The sequence below is a fragment of the Scleropages formosus genome, chromosome 13 (assembly GCF_900964775.1).
Source record: "Scleropages formosus chromosome 13, fSclFor1.1, whole genome shotgun sequence".
NCBI lineage: Eukaryota > Metazoa > Chordata > Actinopteri > Osteoglossiformes > Osteoglossidae > Scleropages > Scleropages formosus.
This window is the reverse complement of record NC_041818.1, coordinates 20,776,912-20,799,466: the sequence shown is the minus strand read 5'-3', so window position 1 is coordinate 20,799,466 and position 22,555 is coordinate 20,776,912. Positions and strand designations below refer to the sequence as shown.

Sequence of the window (22,555 nt, the reverse complement as noted above, 5' to 3'; positions counted from 1 at the left end):
AAAGACACCTTGGCCTGATTTATTTTAAAAAGTGAAGACTTCTTACTGCAACAGTTATTTCCTTGACACTTCATGAATTGCATATTAGTAACCATTCCATGAACTCTGATGAATACTTATTTAGCATCAACCATTTATAACACTATATTTACCATTAATCATTCATGATACTAGGAGAAAGAACATGAAAAGATGGCTAGTTTACCAATCTAATCAAAAATGTACTAATAATGTAATGCTCACATATAACCTATATAACTCAAAAATTTCTTCATGTGCTGTTATTTGCCATTAATTTAATGGTTATCTTTTCTTGCTAATTCCTCATCCAGTGATTAGAATTATGATACCAATAGAAGGTATTTCAAAATCAGACCTGAAAAATCTAACCATAACTGTAATGTGAATTAATAATCTGAATGATCCTCCAAATTTCCCTTGACCTGGTCTTCTTAACCATGAACTTGTTGGTTATTTTTATTTGCTCATTTCTCACAAAAGTAATTGTAATTCTAATAGAATCCCAAAACATGCTCCTGCATGAGGTATCAGTAAGCTATTTTGGACTATGGGCCAATACTAGGATTTAAATGTTGGTATTGTGTTTCATTTGGATTCTGTTCAATATTTCCAAGTAATCATGTGTTCATTTATGATTAATGGGTGTATTCATTGTGGGGTGGTTTCATAGATTAGTGACAACAAACTTAATTGGTCATATGAAGCATAATTATTCACCAGTGTAATGAATGAAAACCTCATGCAGATGCAGTTAATGGTGGATTATAAGCACTCAGTGTGTGTTATATCTAACCATTTGACTCTCTGTCATTTCATATGTCTTATACATCATCTCATGTCAAGGGTGCAGCTAAAACATACTGCAGACAATGTACATTTGTTTATTTAGCTGAAACTTTTCTCCGAAGTAGCTTGCTTTGATACAATCATTTATACAGCTGGGTAATTTTTACTTTAGCAATTGAGAGTACGTACCTTACTGAAGGCACTATAGCAGTAGGTGGGACTCAAATCTGCAACGTTTCAATACGAAGGTGGAAGCTATAACCACTGTTTTACTTACAACACCCTACTGTGTGAAAAAGAGAACTATGTGAATATTTTAAATATACACAAAAACTGATCTAAAAGGTGAAGATGCAAGAAATCCAAATGAAGAATTATCGAGAAAATGAATAAATATTCAACAATTATGTACTTCATCAACAGTTCAATGGTAGTGTCAGAGCTTACTGAGATGCAAGGACATAGCTCCCCACGGGAATCGAAATGTTCTGGGTTATTCGACAGATCACTGACACTCTGTCACTGAAAAGCTTGACTCATGGTGGGTGTGAAAAAAAAGGCTCAAGCCACCCCCAGAGTGTGCAGGGTCACCAACGAGGTAGTGGAGCATTTGCAAGCCCGCCGTCTATGTGCTGGGGGTGGGATGTAGGGTGGGAAGTGAGTGAGTGGGCAGGTGACGCCCTCGCTGGATACAGAGCCATGGTGAGGGATGCAAATGACAGCACTGTCCTTTGTTAGCACTCGCCTCCAGTGTGCTGGAACTGCAGCCTCCATCCCCAAAGAGCATTTTTAGCAAGTCCTAATAAAAAGGAAGGAAAAGGTTGTTATGTGATTTCTGATCTCACAGAGCTTGCTCCAGTGTTGCTTTTACTTTTCAGTGGTGAAACAGTTAAATCACACCAAGTATAGCTATAGCAGATAGGACACATTGATGACAAGCTCTGGTCATTGCTCTTGTATCATATTCAGGTTGTTTATATTTTCCATGACGCAGAGTTTCTCAGACCGACTTGTACAGATGTAACAGGTTAACTTGTAAAGCCAAGCCTTAGAGGATATTTATCCAGAAAGTAAAATAGTTGAGGTGCAACATCTATCACCCCTGTCATGCGGAACACAGGGAGCCGGGATGGCTGAACCCAAGTGCAGCATTGTTCGTCAGAAGTTGAGGGAAGAGGCAAGTTCTCAAAACCAGGGCCAGGCGAAGGGTCGGTCGAACAGGACAGGAACGAGCATCCATGGATGTGGTCGGAGAACAAAGCAAGGAGTCAAAAAACCGGAGATCGTGAATACAGTAAGAGTGTGTGTAGTAACGCGAGGAAGGGCGGTTGTCCCAAACGAGATTCCGCAACGGTACGGGAGCTGAAGAGAGTCTTTATAGGGTGAGCTAGTGCAGAGTCAGGTGTTGTCGCTTGTGTTATGGGCGTGGACGTGACAACCCCATTGGCTAACCAAGCATTTTTAGATGTCAAAATTAGGGGAACTATCATGAAAAAAAGTTCTAAATAGGTTCACAGCAGTGGAAAGTTTACATAATTTCTTATTTGACTTCATGGTTATGTTGTTGCTCCTTTTTGATAAACATACTTTTGTGTTCATACGCATTTTGATTAAATCAAAATGAACATGGGCTACTTATGAATGCAGAATCAATCATTTGCGCAAATATCTTAGTGTAATGCATTCACTGTCATTAGACAGTGACTGTGGTCTGTTTGCCAGATTGTCCTCTGTACTCGCTCACCCTTGACAGCTTAGGGTTTAGAACAACTTAGAACATTTCCTCATGCGATAGTTTGAACAACAGTTTTAGGCCAGGTTTTGATGCTTTTTTCCGATTTTGTAAATGGAACAGAAGACAGAAAACCTGCGGCAACAATGGAATTTCAAATAATGTGCCCTTCGAAATGTGACCCAGCCCTTGTGTCCCTGTTTCCTGGATTGAGGATAATAGTGCAGCTCTTCTGAACGTCATCAGCGACACCCTTAAATGAGGACCGTGGAGAAGGAAAGGTGGAAAAGGCAGTGAGAGTTACTTGCCTCAAGGTTGGTTGAAGCACAAGGTTCCCTCATTAGCTGCACAATTACTTTGAGTGGCAGCTGAGCGTTGCGACTGGATACAGCCCTGGAGGCTTCCAGTCTGTAAGGAAGAGGAACCAGTGGCACAGACCTCACAGTGCAGACATGCTACCCTGCTGGATGCAGACTGCAGGGCTCGGGTTGGGTTTATACACCTACACGGGGCGTGTACCACGATGCCAATCTGATCTACAAAAGCCCATTGTGTGTTGGGTACATCAGCACCGCAGATGACAAAATAAGACGCTGATAGACCGGTCCAATTCTTTGCAAAGTCATTGAAAATAAACCCAATAATTTGGGCTTTCCCTTTTCATTCATTTAATGCCCAGTAAAGAAACAGATCAGGAAGAGTTATTAATGGCCAATATCTTTTCTTAAATTACATTATTTCAGTATTCTCACCCATGAATACTGAAGAAAGCCATCTGCTAAGGTCCTGGCTCATGACATGGCTGCTGATACTGTAGTGGTTAGAGCTGCTACCTTGCTGGTTTGAATCTTACCTAATGCTGTAGTACCCTTGAGCAAAGTACTTACTCTAAATTGCTCCAGTAAAATTACCCAGCTGTAATAAGGGATAAATGACTGAAGATACCTTAACATTGTAAGTTGCTTTGGGGAAAAGTGTCAGCTAAATGAATAAAAGTGCATAATGTGTTAAATAGAATATTAATAGTATAAATGTCTAGCAGTATTAGATATATTTTGAAGATGTGCAATTGAACATTGTACATTTGACCTGTGTGTTTTGTTTTCTGTGAATAATGTGATGTTGAATAATAAGCACACAAGCGCAAAAGGACACATTTCAGTAAATGGATGACACTTGTGAGTACTGTTGTATTGTTGCTCTGAGGACTGGACAGAGGCGTACTGTTGGAGAGTGTGGAATAGGCTTGCTGACTCACAGGAGAGGGTCCGGGGGTGGGGGGTTGTCGGAGGGAGCCGGTAACCCTCGTTCACCCAGATCGTGTGGTGGGAGGCTTCCTCTCCTCTTCAGTCGCTCCTGTAAAGAACATCAAAAAGGCAAAGGGAAAAAGAGTCTAGAAAGTGTAGATGGAAGCAGGAGCGGCGGTGGAAATCGGCAGGGCCGAGGGAGGTAGCAGATTCGGATGGGGGATGCGTTCGGCGCGTCTGTTGTCAAACCTGGGAGCTGCTGTCCGCTCAACTGCGCACCCCTGGAGGACACGAGAGCTGAGCCATGCACTCCAGCCACGTACCACCGCCATCAAAATATGACACACACATTAAAAAAAAAACAAACTTACCTGCATGTCACTAGCTTTTAGCTCAAACTTACATAAATGTCAGACGTTTTTTCCTGTTACTTTGAGAAACTCGGTTCTTTCTTTCCTGCATCCTTTCAGGAGAGGCGACAAGCTGCTCCAATTATCCATTGTACTGTAACTGAAATACAAAACGGAAACACCGCTGGGCACTGCCCCCCCCCCCCCCATACCCACAGAACAGAAACCATCTTATTAGCTGTGGCACGTTTAGAGCTCCCGTGAAGGCGCCTTTCTCTTCTCGGAAACAATGGTTTGTCGGAGGCCGGATATGTCCGCAGGCTGCTTCACCGCGTCGAGCCGTCAGCTAAACAACAGCTGTTGTCTGTATGTCTGCCCCCCCCAACCACAGTCGCAACGCTTTCACCTTGTCATTTCTACCCTGAAAAGCTCGAAATTGAACCATTATAAAACTAATAGCCATCCAGATTACTCCGTGGGCAGACATGTTGATACTTACACTGGATTGCTGCCTTGTATCTTGGCTCAATCACCATGTACTTATAAAAGGTACTTTTTTTCTACATCTTGCTGCTTGACAGGTTTTCTTCAGTTACGTGAAGCTTGGGAAGCTGACAAGTTTCAAAGGCGAACAGACATTTCAATATCCTCTTTATCAAGTGCACTTTCTTCTTGGTCTGTAGATAAATGGGAATCTATTGGGCTGCTAGGCCTTAGATCTTCGGGGCTGGGTTTAAAGTGTGTGGGGGACTTGAACAGCCTTTTACTGGAGTTCGAGATTGGAAATATTCTTCATCCACCTCCCCATCACTGGCCGGAAACAGAGCACCTCCAAGGTCAGCAGGGTCAGCAGGTTCCCTCACCTGCTCTGCTTCCACAGAGGGACCGAGCAATAATGCATTATTATGGACTGAGGTTTCTCAGGGTGGCTTCGATATTGGGCCACACTCTTTGAGCAGGATAGCACTGCATGGTAGAGGAAGGAAGACTGTGTGTCCTTGGTAAAGGCATAACTTTTCAATTAACAATGTAAAAAAAAGATTTATCGTTCTTTTACTTGCCAAACTCTGAAGTATAAACCCAGGAGAAGGTAGGTCAGGAGATAAGAGTGCAGTGCAGTGAGTTACACCTTGTCAAAAAATTTATTCTGGTGTAACGTCATAATCCACAGGGCGAGACAAGCTGGAACATATTTCTTGCAAAACAGCAGCACTCAAGGGGTATTACTGGGTCCATTTCAGGAAAGTGAAATAAAAATGTTAATGAAATCATTTTGCTGAGATCTTCACCTGCTGTAGGCTTTTGGAAATAAAAGGATTTGTTTGTGTGTGTGGAAAGGGTTGGTGATGCTGGTGGGGCAGGGGGTGTTATGGTGGTTGATTGATATTCTGTGCAAATGCTCTTGTCAGGATAAATAACAGCTTTGATGACTGTGGAGGGAAATCACAGTCTTTCCTCACTCTCGGTTAACCTGCTGTGCTGTGACTCACAACACAGCCACTTTGGAGTGACAGAGGTAAAGAAGAACCTCACACTGGGTCTGGTTCTGCCAAAGTGGATTGGATTTTGGTTTGGAGTATGAACTCATTTAAAACTCATTGTGATGATACAGATTTCAGGTGTTCTTCCTTTTGTCTGAGTTGCTGACAAGAAATCATATTTTACTTGAGGGTTGTCATCAGACACACACACACACACACACACACACACACACACAGACACAGAGTCTGAAACTGCTCATCCCGGGCAGGGTCGTGGCAAGATGGAGCCTAACCAGGGCTGGAGGGGAAGGGGACACACCTGATGGCACACTAGTCCGTCACAAGGCACCCCAAGCAGGACTCGAACCTCAGACCCGCCAGAGAGCAGGAATAGGCCAAACCCGCCGCGCCCCCGCACCCCCCTTCTGTTATACATAAGTGTATTCATAATAAAAAGGAAAAGTGTGAGTGTACTTAGCCAACACTCATACGGGATGAAATGGACAGAAGAGGGAAAGCAAAGCAACCCACAAGTGTCCTGCCTCCCTGGGAACTGTTGCAGGGAAGCACTGAAGACATAGCAGCTTATTTCTTGGCCACACCTGTTGAAAAAACAAGTTTCCAACAAGTGTACTCAAACTTTTGACAGGGACCGTGTGTATGCATGGCTCCGTGCTTGCACTGAGGATTGCAAACAAAGTATTGTGAAAGAAAGATGTTTTGGAAAACCTTTCAGTGACCTCTGAGTTTTGAGGGACTAAAGCATTTCTCACCCAGATAATTAATCCCTGTGCTGACAGGTGCTTTCACTACTTCACAGCAAACTTTGACCCCGAAAAACACATTTATTTTGGTTAATAACCAGATTACTGGAAATCAGAGCTGTATGGCAGATTGCCTCTTTATCATCATTTTTTTCCCTACCGTTAATTTGAATTAGAGGTGATTCATCAGCTGCACCTTGCTGAGCATCAAATGCTTTCAGGCAGAATCACAAATACGAATTCTCACACAGACTTGAAATGGCAAGAAAGAGGCAAATAATTTTATTTTTCCAGCAAATGTAGCAGAAGGGTTAATGGTTATTACCATCTATTACTTAAAATGTCAGTATTTTTTATGATGAATATGTTAATTAGATGAAGGGTTGGTTGATTGTTGCCGTGGTTATGTATCACAGCTGTGTATTAAAATGCATGCGGGAAAATGCAGACTTTAAAAAGGCGCTTGCTTAGAAAAGACTGTAGCAAGAAGACACGTGTGCGCAACGTGCTCTAATGAGGAAGGTAATGCTTGACAAGAAAAAAAAAAATTTTAAATGATCAAAAATTACTGCAAGACGCATCCATCTGCACTCAGTACCCTGGCCCAAACCATTCATATTTCACTTCACTTTTATGATTGAACATACTAATGTAATGGGATGTTAAATCTAATGGCCCTTACAAGTACAACTGCTAAATGCTCATTGCTTCTAATTAGACTGTCTATAAAACACATGGAGGTCAGCCAGACTTTTTAAATAGCCCTATGCGTGTGTGAAAGGCCTGTCTTTACATATGCATCTCCCAGTAATGGGTCACACTTAATTAGCATGTTACAGTAATTAGTACCTGCAGCGGGTCAGGAGCACATTCAGCGCTATGGCAGCTGCATGTTCTCTTTCGTTTGTGCAGGAAGAGCAACGGATGGGGACGGAGGGCAATGCAGCCTGCCAAATGTAGTTTGTCTGTCACTGAGGTGGGAAGTTTGGGGTAGGGTTCACATCCGTGATCTCGTACAGGTAGATAACATGAAGAGAAGTGTCAGGGGTGCTTTCCATCTGGCGGTAAGCGCAATGTTTCCGGCACATTCTGTGACAAGAGGGATGCACTAATGAAGTAGCTGAACAGAACATGCATAAAGAGGTGCACAGCTGGTAGAGAATGTATTATACAACCGTGGTGCTATATCCAGTGCAACAGCTATACACAAGGCTAACTGCATCTGAGCATCTGAAAAATTACTATTTTAATAAATCTTTAGACAAAAATATAGAAAAGCACTTGGATTTGCCTGGTTTTATGTTATTAGTTGCTTTTAATTTCTTTCTCTGTTATTGAGATAATCCATGATTTGACATTGTGAAGGTGTCGTATTTTGAAGGTATGTATGGAGCTGTGGTTTAACTGGTTGTTGAGTTTGTGGAGTTTCAGTATTTGTTAAGGGTGAAGGGCATCTAACATGTGTGTGGAGGAGGGTGGGTCTGGGATGCCAGACTGCACTGTTGAGTCTTTCAGAGGTGTCGTGGGCTTAATTCAGCTAAACACCGACGAAGGGAGGTGCCCAATTGACAACCTCAATGAAATACTCATGTGATACCCTGTGGTTATGTTGATTGGTTGATTAGAGAAGGAAGTTAAGCTTCTTGGTCTCAAGTCATGGAGATATATGTTGGCAGTGCTGGATGTTGTTCTCAGTGGTTTCATGTTGATCTTGGTTGGACTGAGTCTTTATGTACAGCCGTTGTAATATACACATGGAGTATAACATCTTGTCCTATGTATCTTGAATGAATGATTACTATTAGTAAGTTGCCTAAGTCAGCTGGATTTAACCGAGTGGAACGTGGTTCATGTCCTTGATCTGAGGTACTGCGTGATGTCCCAGCACCATCTTTCAGGGTTATTGTCTTGAGTCCGATAAGGACTTGAGCAAAGTCAACAGAGTGAACAGATAGCGAAATCCCCTTGCAGACATTAGCCACATGTGCAAGAGGAGCTGTAGGCTCCTTTTCAAGTGCTCCAGAGCAGGAACACTACCAACCCCACAGTGCACAAGTCTGAATCCTCATGTGGCCTTGTCCGACTTTTGACCTTGGAAACAGATAGGATATGAGCAGCAGATGCTAGAATTATGGGAGGAAATGAACAGAATGTGCCTCAAGTGCCTTGAGATGCTTTGCTGCCACCGCTACATCGCAGCTCGTGGACTCCAAGGAAACACTCTGTGTTGGCAGGATCTTTCCTCTAATTTGCATATCTTTTAAAAATCTTTTTCTCCCGTCAGGAATCAACATTTTATTATTTATTCTGTCAAGCGACTGCCATTTTAAAGCATTTTACAGTGCTCAGTTTTGCAGATATCCATTTATATAGTCTGATGTTGAAAGCACTGCATCCTTGCTCAGCTGTACAACAGCAGTTAACCCTGATAGAATGATCACTATTTCCAGTCTTGGCTCTGACTGTAGGACTCCCATATTTCCAGTTTGAGAGACATCTGCTCAATGGAGTCTCCAGGGATGATCAACAAAGGCTTTGAACAAACTCACACCCTTGTCTGCAGGCAGCACGTCATGATGTGCCACCTCTATGTCACCCACTCTGCAGAACCCCTGGAGACCACAGTGTTTGGACTCAACAAGAACCCCTCTGTCAGAGAACCAAGCCAAGTGAGAATAACACCCCTCTCTTGCCCACAGTAAAATGACCTCAATGAGAAGAATGATGCTGGGAGAGGGAAGAGCGTTTGTCCGTGTTCAGTGCAAGACCAGTGTTTTCACTATCAAAGGAAATTATTTCCATTTGATGGCATTCCTTGTAACAATTAAATCTCAGTTTAAGGAAGTGAATAGATTAAAGCAAAAATCTAGTATCAGTTTTATCGCTTTTAAAAAATTTACTTTGTTCGTGAAGCAGTTCTCTGATGCTGTTGGCATGAGAAATTAAAAAATGTGTTTTTCCTTTTTAATAAAACTTTTATACTAGCATTAAAAAGCACTAATGCTTGCTGATGTTATGAAAAGAGTTGTTCAAAAGAGCCTCAGTCTGTGGTTCTGGCTAATCCATCTGCTCTGTCTCAGTGACAGAAGTACCTTCTGGCTATGCCATATTGGATAAGTGAAGGGATTCCCCTCTTGAGCAGAGTGGACAATTATGCAACAGATTATTACAGATCAATGCATTGATAGGTCACTGAGCTATCATTCAATCTGTGAAGCATCTTGTATTTGATATACACAATTCTGAGACTGGAGACCTTTCCATTCAAGGTTATACCACGCCATGCCACTTTTTACAGCACCTAGGACTTGAACTCACAAGCACCCAGCGCAAAAAATGGAACCAGAATTGCCACTGGTCCTGCCAATTTGCACCCCCACTCTACACTACTAATGTAATAAAAACATGCATTATCCACAAAGAAAGAAATAAAAGTCATAAACACCCACCTGCTCACCCACATAATCACTTACTCAATAAGATACTCATGAATGCTGTGTTATAACAGCATTGTTTGTTTTGAATGATGGAAGAAAACCAACTCAGTAAGAATAATAATTGCCTTTGGGTCCAGTGTGGAAAAATACTGTCTTCACTAACTTTGGGCTCCCTCTGAAAACCAAGTAAAGGTGTTCTTTTAGGATTACAGCATCTCCACTTGACTTTCCCTCTGTGCTCTTTTTTCCTGTTCCAAGTGCATTCTGCAGTGTTGCTTAGCAACGCCAGTTTCCAAAGTCCAGCACATATCTTTGCTTATGGTATTTCTAACACTGACAATATAGCAGTGAGAGATGGAAGGAAAAACTCCCTGTTGAATAAGGTTTCAATGGTTGGTCAGCAAAGGGAATAAAGGTCACTATGCAAAATATGCATAGTAACAAAGGAATGCGGTACTCTTGGTCTCTTCAGTTAGAACTTGTTAAGTAACCTGGTCATGTAACTTGGTTTTGAAGTACCTGCCAGTAATTTATTAACACAGATCTTTCAGTACCCTTTTGGGTAAAGATTGCAATTTTGACATCAATCGTCTCCTCTTCTGTGGTTGAAAAGTGGCAGAAACAGTGAAGACTACTGGGGGACAGGAAAGAGAACGTGAGCAGTAGCAATGTCCTGTTCTCAAATATGAGCACTGTACTGTACCACTCCCTTTCTGTGTTCAAATTATTTGGATGAACTGCTGTAACATGGTCATTTTTTTGGCTAAACCCTGGGGCCCCGATGTCACCATTAATTTAGTTTTGGTGGAGAGTTGTAGGGGAGCAGGGAGACCCCATCATAAAAGACTCCTAACTCATTTTTTATTACAGTGTTAAACATTTCAACCCTCTTCCCCTACAATGTGGCAAGCCTACGCCTGCCTTGCCTAATGCTTTATTTTATCCTAGCTGCCGCCCAAATCCAATTTCTCTCATTTTTCATTTATTCCGTGTGAAAGTGCAAAATCATTATGTTTTCGAAGCCCTCATTTTTTTGTATAGCTTTCAAGAGTTGGATTTGGATCATCTACCTGGAATTTTCCATTGCTTTTGAAAAAAAATGACACGAGCACCCTAAGAGGAAATCAGGAGACCATTTGTTTCTTGGCGTATGGATGTGAACAGTTGTGTTATGAACGAGGCCTGCTGGATATGAAACTCTTGGGGTGACTGAACAGGTCCTCCTACATAACGTAACCACCTGCGTTACCGCGAGTTTAAGTGGGAAAATGTTAATTGTAAATGGTTGCATTCTGGGTAAAATGTGATCTAAGTGTTTAACCACTAGGGCGACATACGGGGAAAATAATGGGGCTTGTCAATTGGAGGGGCTTGATGGATTTTCAACTGTGATTGATAATCAGGGTACAGCACTAGCACTAGCACTAGCACTAGCACTAGCACTAGCACTAGCACTAGCACTAGCACTAGCACTAGCACTAGCTTTAGGTGTTAATAAGAAAAATTAAAATAATTTGCAAGCCCTGGTGAATTTTTAGCCCTCTCTTTAAAGGCACTTTTACCTATTTTACCCTTACATCTGAGATCTCCTTGGTTAGACCTTTGAGAGTTGTTTAATTTCTCTAAAGGTATTGAAGGAAAAAGAAAACTTTTTCTTTTCTTTCAGATCACCAGAAACTGGAGAGAGAGGCACGAATCTGCAGACTGCTGAAACATCATAACATTGGTGAGTGGCATTAGCGGCGAGGCCTTCTGGGCATCTGAAAACCTGATTGGCTCTGAGATCCCCCATCACAATAAAGTTTTTTCGGGAGACTGAACGCAAAATGATCCAAACAAACCATACATCACCATGGGCCTGTAACAAGTGGAGTGTGTTAACTTGGCCAAGCTACCTCCATTCATCTGTGTCGTATCAACCCCAATTAATAAGTTGCAGAGAGAGTGTGGCTCCTCTGGATCCCTCTTTGTTGGAGGCAGGCTCCCATCTCTCTGAGGCTGGGGGCGCTCGCCGAGACGGTTTGGCAATGAAGCCTGTCATTTTCTGATTAAGAGATCGTCAAAAGGCCCTTCATAAAATCTTATGTGCTAAATAATGTAGCTTGCTTGCTGCAGAGAGCAGCTGCTGCAATATTCATCTCTGGTTATTCTCACCAGAAATTCTTTGCTCACTTGGGGGGGCCGTGAAATAGGAAAGAGAAGGAAGGGAGTCAAAGTGCGACCCTTGATGGGTGCAATTTCAAAGCGACCACACATATCTGATCTTGACTGAAGTGACAGCAGCAGGGCCGCAGACAGTCGGTTATTGTGGTAATCTAGACCAGTTTCCTTCACTCACAGTGAAAGAAGGAACCCGTTAATCGACATCTATTGGACCTTTCCGTATTTGCTTTAAAAGCCCTTGTAGACAAATTATTCAGATTATGTTAGAGCTGATGCCAATATGAAAAGCATTGCATAACTGCAGCCATTCGACCTTTGATATTACAGCTGAAACAGCCAAGATTCTTAAAATGGCTCAGATCTGATTGACCTGTTACATTTTCACTGCAGGGAGCCAGCACCACTTCAGCAGCATTTTACTGCTCCATCTATAGAATAATTTCTTGTTCATCACTACCATTGATCAGAATTATGTGCCCAATTCTCCTGTGACCCTGTGCAGAGTTGAGAGGCCACTGTTTGGCAGAACGAGAGCCTCTGCCCACATCTATGTCTGAATAATTGCACGTAGTCCTCTTTACCCTAAACTCAGATTGCGGGACAACTCCAACAAACAGAAGTGGATGTTCTGATGCAATTTTGCTGAAAGTTATTCCATGTGCTTCAGGCTGTATATACTCCACTAGAAACACCACCTGACACTGCCGGACTATAGATGTTACATATCATGTCTCTCGTTATTATGTGATCTGTCATTATTTTATCCTCTTAAATAGACATTTGTCAAAGACACTGTGTTGTGTCTTCGGTAGACAAGAGAAGCAGGAGAATTATTATTCAAAGATTTTAATAATGAAAACGAACAAGCATCGAACACACCAATTCAACATCACCACTGCACATCCTCTCTCTTCTTCTTCTCTCTATCTCTCTAATTGCATCGTAAAACTTTGAACGCCAACTAGTGGTACGCCAATGCAAAACACCACACACTGGGAATAGATTATAGTTTCTTTCATATGGAGAACTGATTGAAGGTTATTTATAACACATTGCCGTAACAGTAGGATTTCACTTCTCTGTTTTGAATCAGCTTTTGTCTTTTTTTGCTGAAAACAGCCCTCCCTCCATCTCTGGTTCCTGGGTGATATATTCCATTCTCCCAGAAATTTTCCAGAAACATAAACACACTCAAAATCACACACAAGTGCATGTCAGACATATAGGAGCGTTTCTTTGGTCAACGATATATCAGGGAAGAGGGCGAAGATGAAAGAATCACCAACTGGTGTAGTGAGAGGACAGAGTGCAATTTGAGGAGGAATGATTTCAAAGTCTTGTTGCAGAAATTAATTCCTTGCATTGGAAATTATGGTGGAAGAGGTCAAGGAGAGAGGTATGCAGAATTTTTGGGATGCATTTAACTTCACAAAGATGAAAAGAATGGAAACAGCTTGTTCTCCAACCTTGTACTCCACATTCATCTTATTTTAAATTATGTTCTTGTTCATTGACTGTTTGGAATGGAAAAACATTCATAACTGACCTCACAAATCCCTCACGGTCAGTCTGGGATCAGGACACATCATTACATTGTTCTCTGACACAGCAGGGAGACCTATGATGGCTATCAAGTCCTGAACTTTCTCAGACCTAAGTATACATGTTAATTTGTAATACAGATGAGGATCAATATACCCCAATCAATATAGACTGTTTAATAAGACTTAACACAAAGACAGACTGGTTACTCAGGCTAGCCTACTGTCATAAGCACCCAAAATACACAGTGATGTGCATCTTTCCCCCAAAAATTATCATCATCCCACAAAAAAATGAACTGTTGAGTAGAGCTTGGACAGACAAAATCGTGTTATCAAATACAATTCTGCATACAGCTAGAAACAGTACAGATGGTACAAATTCCTATTTTCACTTTCACTTTTACAAGAATTTGTTGCTCTGTGGGTTTGTGCATCGGTCGCATGCTAAACCTCAAAAACACCTGCCGTCTGTGTTACAGCTGCAAACTATATTTTTCCTCTAGCTGATTTTAATATTTTGCAGACTAATTGTGCAAAGCATAATCAAAGGAAGGTGCTATGAAAAGGTCATTAGATCATTTTAGCTATTTTTAAAATGTGGAACCTAATGAATCCAGTAATGAATGCAGATGAAAAAATTATTAGTCCACATCATGCCATTTGGGTTTGAAAGCATTTAGAGGAAAACTCTGACTGGAAAATGAATCTGGTTTCCTCAAAAATTACATACATCCACCAAATAATTATATGCCAATTTTTCAAACTGAGTAGTTTACACCAGAGATAAATATATTCAGTTGTTTAGCTCATTGCAGTCATTTACTATAGGTTTAATAAATGAAGAAAAGCCTCAAGCATTGCAGTACATTTGCAAAAAAATGGTCTTCATTAACATTTCTTATTGCGCTGCCTTGCTTTAAATTCTAATTGGACTTTGAATGTAGTGCCAACAGTCACAACACATAAACACTACCAAATAGACTGAAAATATTCCTTGGATCGACCCATTCAAATCTCTTTAAATGATTTTGCATTGAAGTCCAGACTGTTAAAAGATTAAGAGCAGTGTGTCTCATGGGGTGTTGAGCTGCATGAGGTGCTTCATTTAAACACCACTGAGACACAGGAAAGAAACTCTTTTCGATCATCAGCATCCACTCCCAAAGTCATTAAGTAAAACACTGGCATTATTTGTAGATCCGTTCAGCACGAGAAAACTGCTGAAACTCATCTAATCGTTCTTCTTCTGAGATGTGTTCCGCTTGAGCTACTGGAAAAAAGACACAGAGAAGGAAAAGGAGCACATAGCTGTTCAGTTCCCATAGTTGACTTTTTGGGAATGCTAAAAGTAGGGCTGTAGGAATGACCAGCTGGGAAGTAGCTATTAATAAATAATATACTATGTCATGTTCTGACATTTTTGCACTTTGTGCTGTTTTGTTTGCTTCAGAAGAACCGATCCATTTGACCATGCACATGGCTCCGATAGCAAAGTCAGTAATGATTTCAGTGTAAATGTGTGTCAGTGATGCAAATGAAACTCAAACACTTGAATGAGGGTTTATTTGGTAATACATGAGCAGTCAGTGTCACAAGATGCTAAGCAGGTGGCTCTCTCAGAGAACTGATGCACTGAAAAGGAAACACAACCACATACTGAATTGTAGTTATTTTCTGTCCGCTCTGGCATGCAATAGACATAGTGGTTGTGGTGAATATTTTCAAATGCTTTTAGGTCTTATCTCTTGACATCTCTTTTATTCCTGCACGGGCACTTTTCTCTTCCCTGCCATCTGCAAAACGACTTAGGTCTATTTGAACCTGCACTGCTAGGTACAGGAACAGCTTTTACCCCACTGCTGTAATACTATACAACACTAACCAATGTGCCACCTTTAGTAACTAGAGTTGGACTGCTCCACCCAAGCACATTGGTAATTACACTGTCACTTTAAGCATTCTTATTCTCATTCTCTTGTTCTGAGTTCTCTGGCTGTCAACTGGTATTATTGTTATTACTGTTACCCTTATTTATTGCGATTGCTGTTGCACTACTCACTGTCATTGCCATTATTTTGTTTCTGCAGTATTTCTATTGTCTCTGTCTTTGCCCATAGTCTGTGGAGAAGCATTCAGGAAGAATTTCATGATACTTGTACGTGGTACTTGTACCTATGACAATAAACAATAAACCTGAAACTTGAACTTGAAGTTATGTTGTGATATGACACAGAACAGTTCTTTAACAGCTCATATGTTTGGATCCTGATCCCAGCCAGGCAGCTGCAAAGCTGCAGCCATGATGATTTCCAAAAAGCCTGATACGCTATGTATTGGAACTGGAGGTGTTGACCTGTAACTGTCCTGCCGTCTGGACATACTCTGCTTCAGTAGGACTGCAGATTGTCAGAAAATGCTTGCTGGGCAGACAGCTGGCAGGAAATGACTGTGGATGCGAGTTTGTGAAGTCCACTGGGTAATGGTTTTAGATTGATGGCTCTGCAAGGCGGTGTGGAGTAGTGTCTGCCACAGAGGCAGACAGACACCCTGCTGGGTTGCAGACGACTGGCATCGCTGCACAGCTGTAATCAGCTCTGAAATTGCCTTAATTTGCCTTAACTGGTGTACTTGTCAAGTCTCATGGAGACGAAGAGGAAAAGGAAACTGACCACTGCGGCCGAGTAGCTCTCAGCATCTTGGCCACCTGACCATGTCATCGATAAAGAATGTAATCAGGACGAAACAATAAAACCAACAATAAAAAGTCTGTATCTAGGGGACGGGTGATAAATCGTCAACCACAAAAGGCAGTCACTACAAATAACACATAAATATAATACTAAAGAAGGAGTTTTACAGTGGAAAAGGAGAGATGAGCTGGTCCGGTATTCGGTATCTCCTCCAACATCAGATCTCAGCTAGCAGTCCTTTTAAAGAATATAACTGTCAGTTATTTCATATGTCACTATTTCAGGCTGGTTTCATGCCCATGGACAAAGACAAACATGTCTATGTTCCACAAAACAAAGGCCAAACTGAATACATACTTGGGGTGGAACTGTACCAGAATGGAGTTTTGAAATAGTCTGGATGGTGGTAAAATAGGAACCAGTGCACTAATTTTTTCAGTGCAAGTTGGAAGAGGATTTACATTCACTGGATAGAATTTGGATACTTTTTCTGGTTGCAGCCCTGGCTTTGCTGTTGTGCAAGTGTAACTGCAGGCATCTGAAGTGTCTTAGCATAGGCACAAACTTCCAAAAAAATGCAAGGGAACTGCAATCCCACAGATGCAAAATGCTAGAAAACAACTAATTGGCATGGAGTGATGTAATTATGCATAAATTCTCTCAGAAACAAATGAGAGGTTTGCTTTTTAAAACCGATTTTAGATGAAGACTTCAATGACACCATTTGCATACTCCATCCCTCTGCTTTAATGTCACTCTCTCAATACCTTTCCAACACAGTAACCCCAATTCCCAGATTTTGTGGTATTTAGAATTTTTGTGATTGCCAGCCCAGTGAAATTGGAAGGGAGAACATAAAGTTCATTTTAGAATACGGGATGAAAGTAAAATAATTAGTATTTATGGCCCACTGTGCAACATTTGCGTGATGGGAAATGAACTCTGCTCCGTTTAATGCAGTTGTTTATGGCCTCCAATTAATTTACCAGTGATTATAGTGATGTGGTCATTGAGTGCTGTTGCAGTTTGAACAAACTTTCTCATCTCTTTTCACTACTGAGTAATGGAGCTTTGAAATTAATTATTAAAAAAAAGTAAGGAAAAAAACCAGATGTCGCTGCTTTGGACAGGAAATCACTACTGTACACATCAGACCTGAGGTGGCAACCGAACTTATGGATTTTGACCTATTAATGATGCAAAAAATTCCAAATTCCTCACAAGCCCTTTTCTTTTCTTTCATTTGCAGTGCGGCTTCACGACAGCATCTCAGAAGAAGGATACCACTACCTTATCTTTGACCTGTGAGTATCTGCTCTACTGCACATGTTCACATTAATGGATCTGCTATCGGTCTTTGACTGAGATTTCTTCACAGCCCATAGACAATAGCATTGCTAGTCTGACTTTGGTGCTTTTGTGGCTCCATAAACTTGGTGTACCCAGGAAGTAATTACCTTTTAGAAACCCCTGAGGACATGGGTTCCCCTTTAAAAAGTAGTCGCTGCTATTCCATCAATCAGACACAGCCAAAATTTTCAAGACAGCAGTTATTTTCCATGAAGGAGACAGAAACTCTTGGGAATTGCTGACTTTGTTGATATGCACCTTGCATGAATAGCTTTTGTGAAGTCTGCGATGTTCTATATTTTATAGCATTGTATTTTGTCCTTGTACTGGGCTTTATTCCAACACGTTGTATTTTACTGTAATTTCTCATTTTTCATGTAGCTCTTTCATTCTTTGTTTATTTTAGTACAAATGCACAACCATCAGACGCGATGGTAAATGTTACATACAGATTCTTTTATCTGTACAAAGGATAACTTCAGGATAAAGAGCCCATAATTTGTTTTATACTTGTTGTTTTAACTAAAGTAGGATACACTTAAAAATCAGTCATGCACTTAAAGCCAACAAACACTTATTATATAAATTAATGACTAATGCGTTCTGAGTCCTACTGAATGCAAATTATCACAGAATAATGAGAACAAATAAATATAAGACTGGAACACAGGTTTGTGGAAAAAGAACATCTAAACATGTCATAATATATGCTTCCAATAACACCTTTTCCTGTAACTGTTAGGAATTTTATGAAAAATATTTCAGTTGATAAATTGTCCTACTACCACGTTTTTAATCAAATTGTCTGAGCAATATTAAACTGTCCACAGCTGCAGAGCTAAGGGAATGATATCTTTACTCCACAGCTGTGCATGCTGTGACCTTTTTGGTATCCAAGGTGTACATGAGGCACTAATCATGTCCTAATCAGAGCCCCTGGGGCCTGTAAAATCAATTTTGCCACCATTACGCTGATTTATTCCTATGTAGCTATCAATCACAAGGTGGCATTCCGAAAAATCTATACTTATTAGCATTTGAAGAGAGTCAGTACAATCCTCAAGGAAGAGAATTTCATGATTTTGAATCATTCAGAAGGGTTTTACAGCCAGGGTCTTATCTACGAGAGTACCAGTGAACAATATCACAGCATTGTACCCAGCACAAGTACACTGAGGAAATCTGAAGGGAGCCCAGTGAAGCAGAACCAAGCCAGGTGGCCCGATTAGGGCATTAGATTCAACAACGTCTGACATCTTTGTGCAGTGTGAAATTGCTCTTGATTTGATGTAGATTACCTGAGATGGAAATAAGATCTTCAGTAACATATTGTGGGCTCAGCTTGAGGACATTAATGCATTGGGGCTCCCCGGTTCATAACATTAACTTGGCAAGTTTCATTGCAGCAGATATTACCACTATTGCCTTTTATAATGAGACGATGGAACCCGATAAAGAAAGACATGTCCCACAATCAACCAGAGCAGTCATCTAATATAGAGTCGGACCAAGGACACGCAGAACAACAATACTCACTTCAGCTGTGATGGAAAGAAAAGTATTTTCTTGGGTGCAATAAACTGGGGACGGCTCATATAACAGGCTGTGAGAGCCAGGTTCGAAATTTAGCTTTAAAACTACAAAGTATAATGTTTAAGAATTGTCCAAAGGGAGAAAAGCCTGAAGCCTTTTTAAGCTTTCATGCTTAACCTAGAGGTATGAATGTCCCTGTACGACCAAGAGACGGCTTTAAGTAGTCTTCGGTACCTAAACGTCCAATATCTTGGAAGTCTCATGGATCAAGACCAAAAGATGTGTGGCTAGAGAGATGGAGTAATGCAGTAACATGGATGCTCTGCTTGACCCTTTTTGGAGTGGAAAACATAAAAATTGTGGATCCTCTGTGCACAAGTTCCTTCACATCAGAAATCAATGAACCTTTACCTTTTCTTATATACCACAAAGGAAGGTCACCCTGCACCACTAAGACTTGTGTCGTGGCAACCCAGACACTCCATTATCACAGACATAAACATGTATAATCTTCAGTTTTCTATAATCACAAATGCTAAAATACAAAATGCTACATAGGAAATAGATTTGTCTTATTATTATTATAATATTATTTTTATTATAATACTGTAACTCTAGGGGGGTGCGGTGGCGCAGTGGCGCAGTGGGTTGGACCACAGTCCTGCTCTACGGTGGGTCTGGGGTTCAAGTCCTGCTTGGGGTGCCCTGCGACGGACTGGCGTCCCGTCCTGGGTGTGTCCCCTCCTCCGGCCTTACGCCCTGTGTTGCCGGGTAGGCTCCGGTTCCCCGCGACCCCATATGGGACAAGCGGTTCAGAAAATGTGTGTGTGTGTGTGTGTGTGTGTGTGTGTGTGTGTGTGTAATGAAAATGCAACGCGGATAATTTAATAGACACTTAGCAAACACACATTTTTTTGAAAATAAGTATGCCCTATTATATAAATGGCAAAATATTATGTAGCCTGTATAACCTTGCCACTTACCGTGGACAGAAATGTTACCCGAACAATAATAACTGTTAGCAGTAGCTGTAGATGTACAGCCATAAAGATGGGATGCTATAATTTAGTAAAAATATGTAGCCTCTCTGCCCATCTCTGGCCATCTCACTTGTGTGAAGTTTTATAAAATTTTTATGATGAAGATTTTTTCTCAAACCCAAGGCAGCTGGAAATGAGATTTTCTGTGCTCTTCTGGGAGAGCAGCTGTTAGGATCCCCATATTTCACAGTATTTAATGTCTGTCTGTAAAAGCGCTCTTAGAAGAGGTTGGGTGTAACTTGCCGTGCTGTAAGATTCTGACTCTGGAGGGTCAGCAGTTGTGCTGTGAATACCAGCTGTTTTGCATTCTCCGAATGTCATCTGTCCGTTCACATGTTCTCATTCTCATCTACTTAGCAGGAGGCAATGTTGTACATGCCTTTTTGTGGATATAAAGCTTCTTCAGAACTCACACTGAAATATACATTCGGAGAAATATCCTCAAAGAGATGATGTAGCTTGACTTTGATCAAAACCCAGGGACTTCCTGGGGGCGTCTCCTTAGTGGTCTGGAGATCCCATGTGTCACTTCTCGAATGCAATTGACCAAATGATTCGGTCTTTTAGTACTTTGCAGCAGTGCAGAAAAAAAAGAAGAGGGACACTTATTGGTCGAATAACCATTTTAAAATATCAGTGAGTCAGTGAGTCATGTGAGTTGAAATTTAAATTATATCTGCATGGAACTTGCATTAAGTACCTAAAACACCATTCTGGCTGTACTTCAGATGCATGAGATACTTTCTCTAGATAACTTAAAGAAATGAGAACAAGGGTTTAATATTAATTAAGAAAGCTGCCAAACATTATGCTTTGAAAGCAATGTGGAGTAAAATTTGCATAATTTTCCTTCTTGTTTTGGAATAACATCTACATAAAGGACACTTTATTTGTACTAAACAGTACAGTGAGAACCTCATCTGGGAGTTTGTGCGTCAGAATTAGAACAGAATACTACCAACAGAGAAATTATTTAAGTTTCGTTTGAGAGTGGAGGAAAATATTTTTATATTTAAGATAACTTCTGTGAGCTTACTATTACTTGCATACCCATGGCGGCACCTTCTAGAAAAGCAAAGCATCATGATGATGCATTCATTGGCTTCATTTATTTCAGTTTGGTGCCGCATCAGAAACTACCCACAGAGGAGTATCTTCCAGAGCTTTCGCTTCTCCTGAACCCTCCTGTCCATGGTGGAGGCTCTCCATGAAGCTAGCTGCTCAGGCTGGGTTTCAGGCAAGGGTAACACAGTGCTCCAGAAGGAATTTTCCCACCCAACAACCACCATGGTAGAAGATTGCTTGCCCACTCATCTAGGAGGTTCTCCACATGTGATATAGTCTCTAGAGAGAGATTCACATGATTAGTGTTTGCCTGCGTGGATGTAGGTGTAGAGAGGCAAGTGGATGAGAAATGTGTGTGACTGTGTATACAGTCCGTGCAAATGGGATGGTCATGTCATGGCAGTGACATAACGCCAATTGATAACACCTTGGGAGCTTTGGGGGCGATGCCTTTGGACAGAGAGGTAATTTCTGTTGATCTCATACTCCTGGTTGCTTTAAAGGTCATCTTGCCTTCCATTTTGCTTATGCAGTTGACAGCCTTTGGATAGTACAGCTACCCCATCATACAGAGATATCCGGGACAGTGTAGATATTTTCTCAGCAGACCTGGTAACAGGTGGAGAGAGGAACATTGAGGCATGGCTTCAGGCAGAACCATCAACATCTACATTTTCCACCCAGCTTTGATACAATCAGAAGTGCGGTTTAGAATAAAATATAATTAGCACTTGAAAGTTCCTTGTGTGAAGTATAGGTTACTGCATTGGACGTCAAGTGTGGGTTTGATGTTTCTATTTTAGCAAATGCTGGTTATTGTGTGGCCATTGCTATGATTGCTGACCCTTTGCTTTCCATTTTCTCCCCACAGAGTGACGGGTGGAGAGCTCTTTGAAGACATTGTTGCCAGGGAATACTACAGTGAGGCTGATGCCAGGTGAATGAATCTACCCCTTGTTCACCTTTATTCTAGAACTTCATGTAAAAGGAATAACAACATTTGACCAGTTTTGTATGAGTAACAACAACCCTGTCCTTTATGTCACATTGCAAATATGATTACCGTGCAACACAGTTTATTTCTTCTACACCTATAACTCAGCTGTTGCGACATTCAGTTTTGTTTACTCTGAGTTGTATGTTGCTTTGGATAAAGGTGTATGTTTAAATGGTAGTTCCTCATCTGCCAGCTTGTGTAACTACAGTTGCACAAATGAAGGAATGCAAGTGCTTTTGTTTGCTGTTTCTGACAGTACATTCCAGTATACACCTCTAGGTTGATCAAGCGAACAGTGAATGGGCGCTCTTGATCAGAAAAGAATGGGAAGACCGATAAAACCGGAAGTAAAGGA

The 22,555-nt window shown here is 41.2% G+C and overlaps 1 protein-coding gene across 2 annotated transcripts in view; it reads left to right on the top strand.

Annotated features, from left to right (window-relative positions):
• LOC108923134 (calcium/calmodulin-dependent protein kinase type II subunit alpha-like) overlaps positions 1–22,555 on the top strand; it is a 50,321-nt gene that overhangs the window by 7,377 nt on the left and 20,389 nt on the right. For both annotated transcript variants that reach the window (XM_018733679.1, XM_018733678.1), the window contains exons 3-5: positions 11,485–11,544; positions 17,465–17,519; positions 22,075–22,140. In XM_018733679.1, coding sequence (XP_018589195.1) covers positions 11,485–11,544; positions 17,465–17,519; positions 22,075–22,140 — 181 coding nt within the window. The remainder of the gene's footprint in view (positions 1–11,484; positions 11,545–17,464; positions 17,520–22,074; positions 22,141–22,555) is intronic.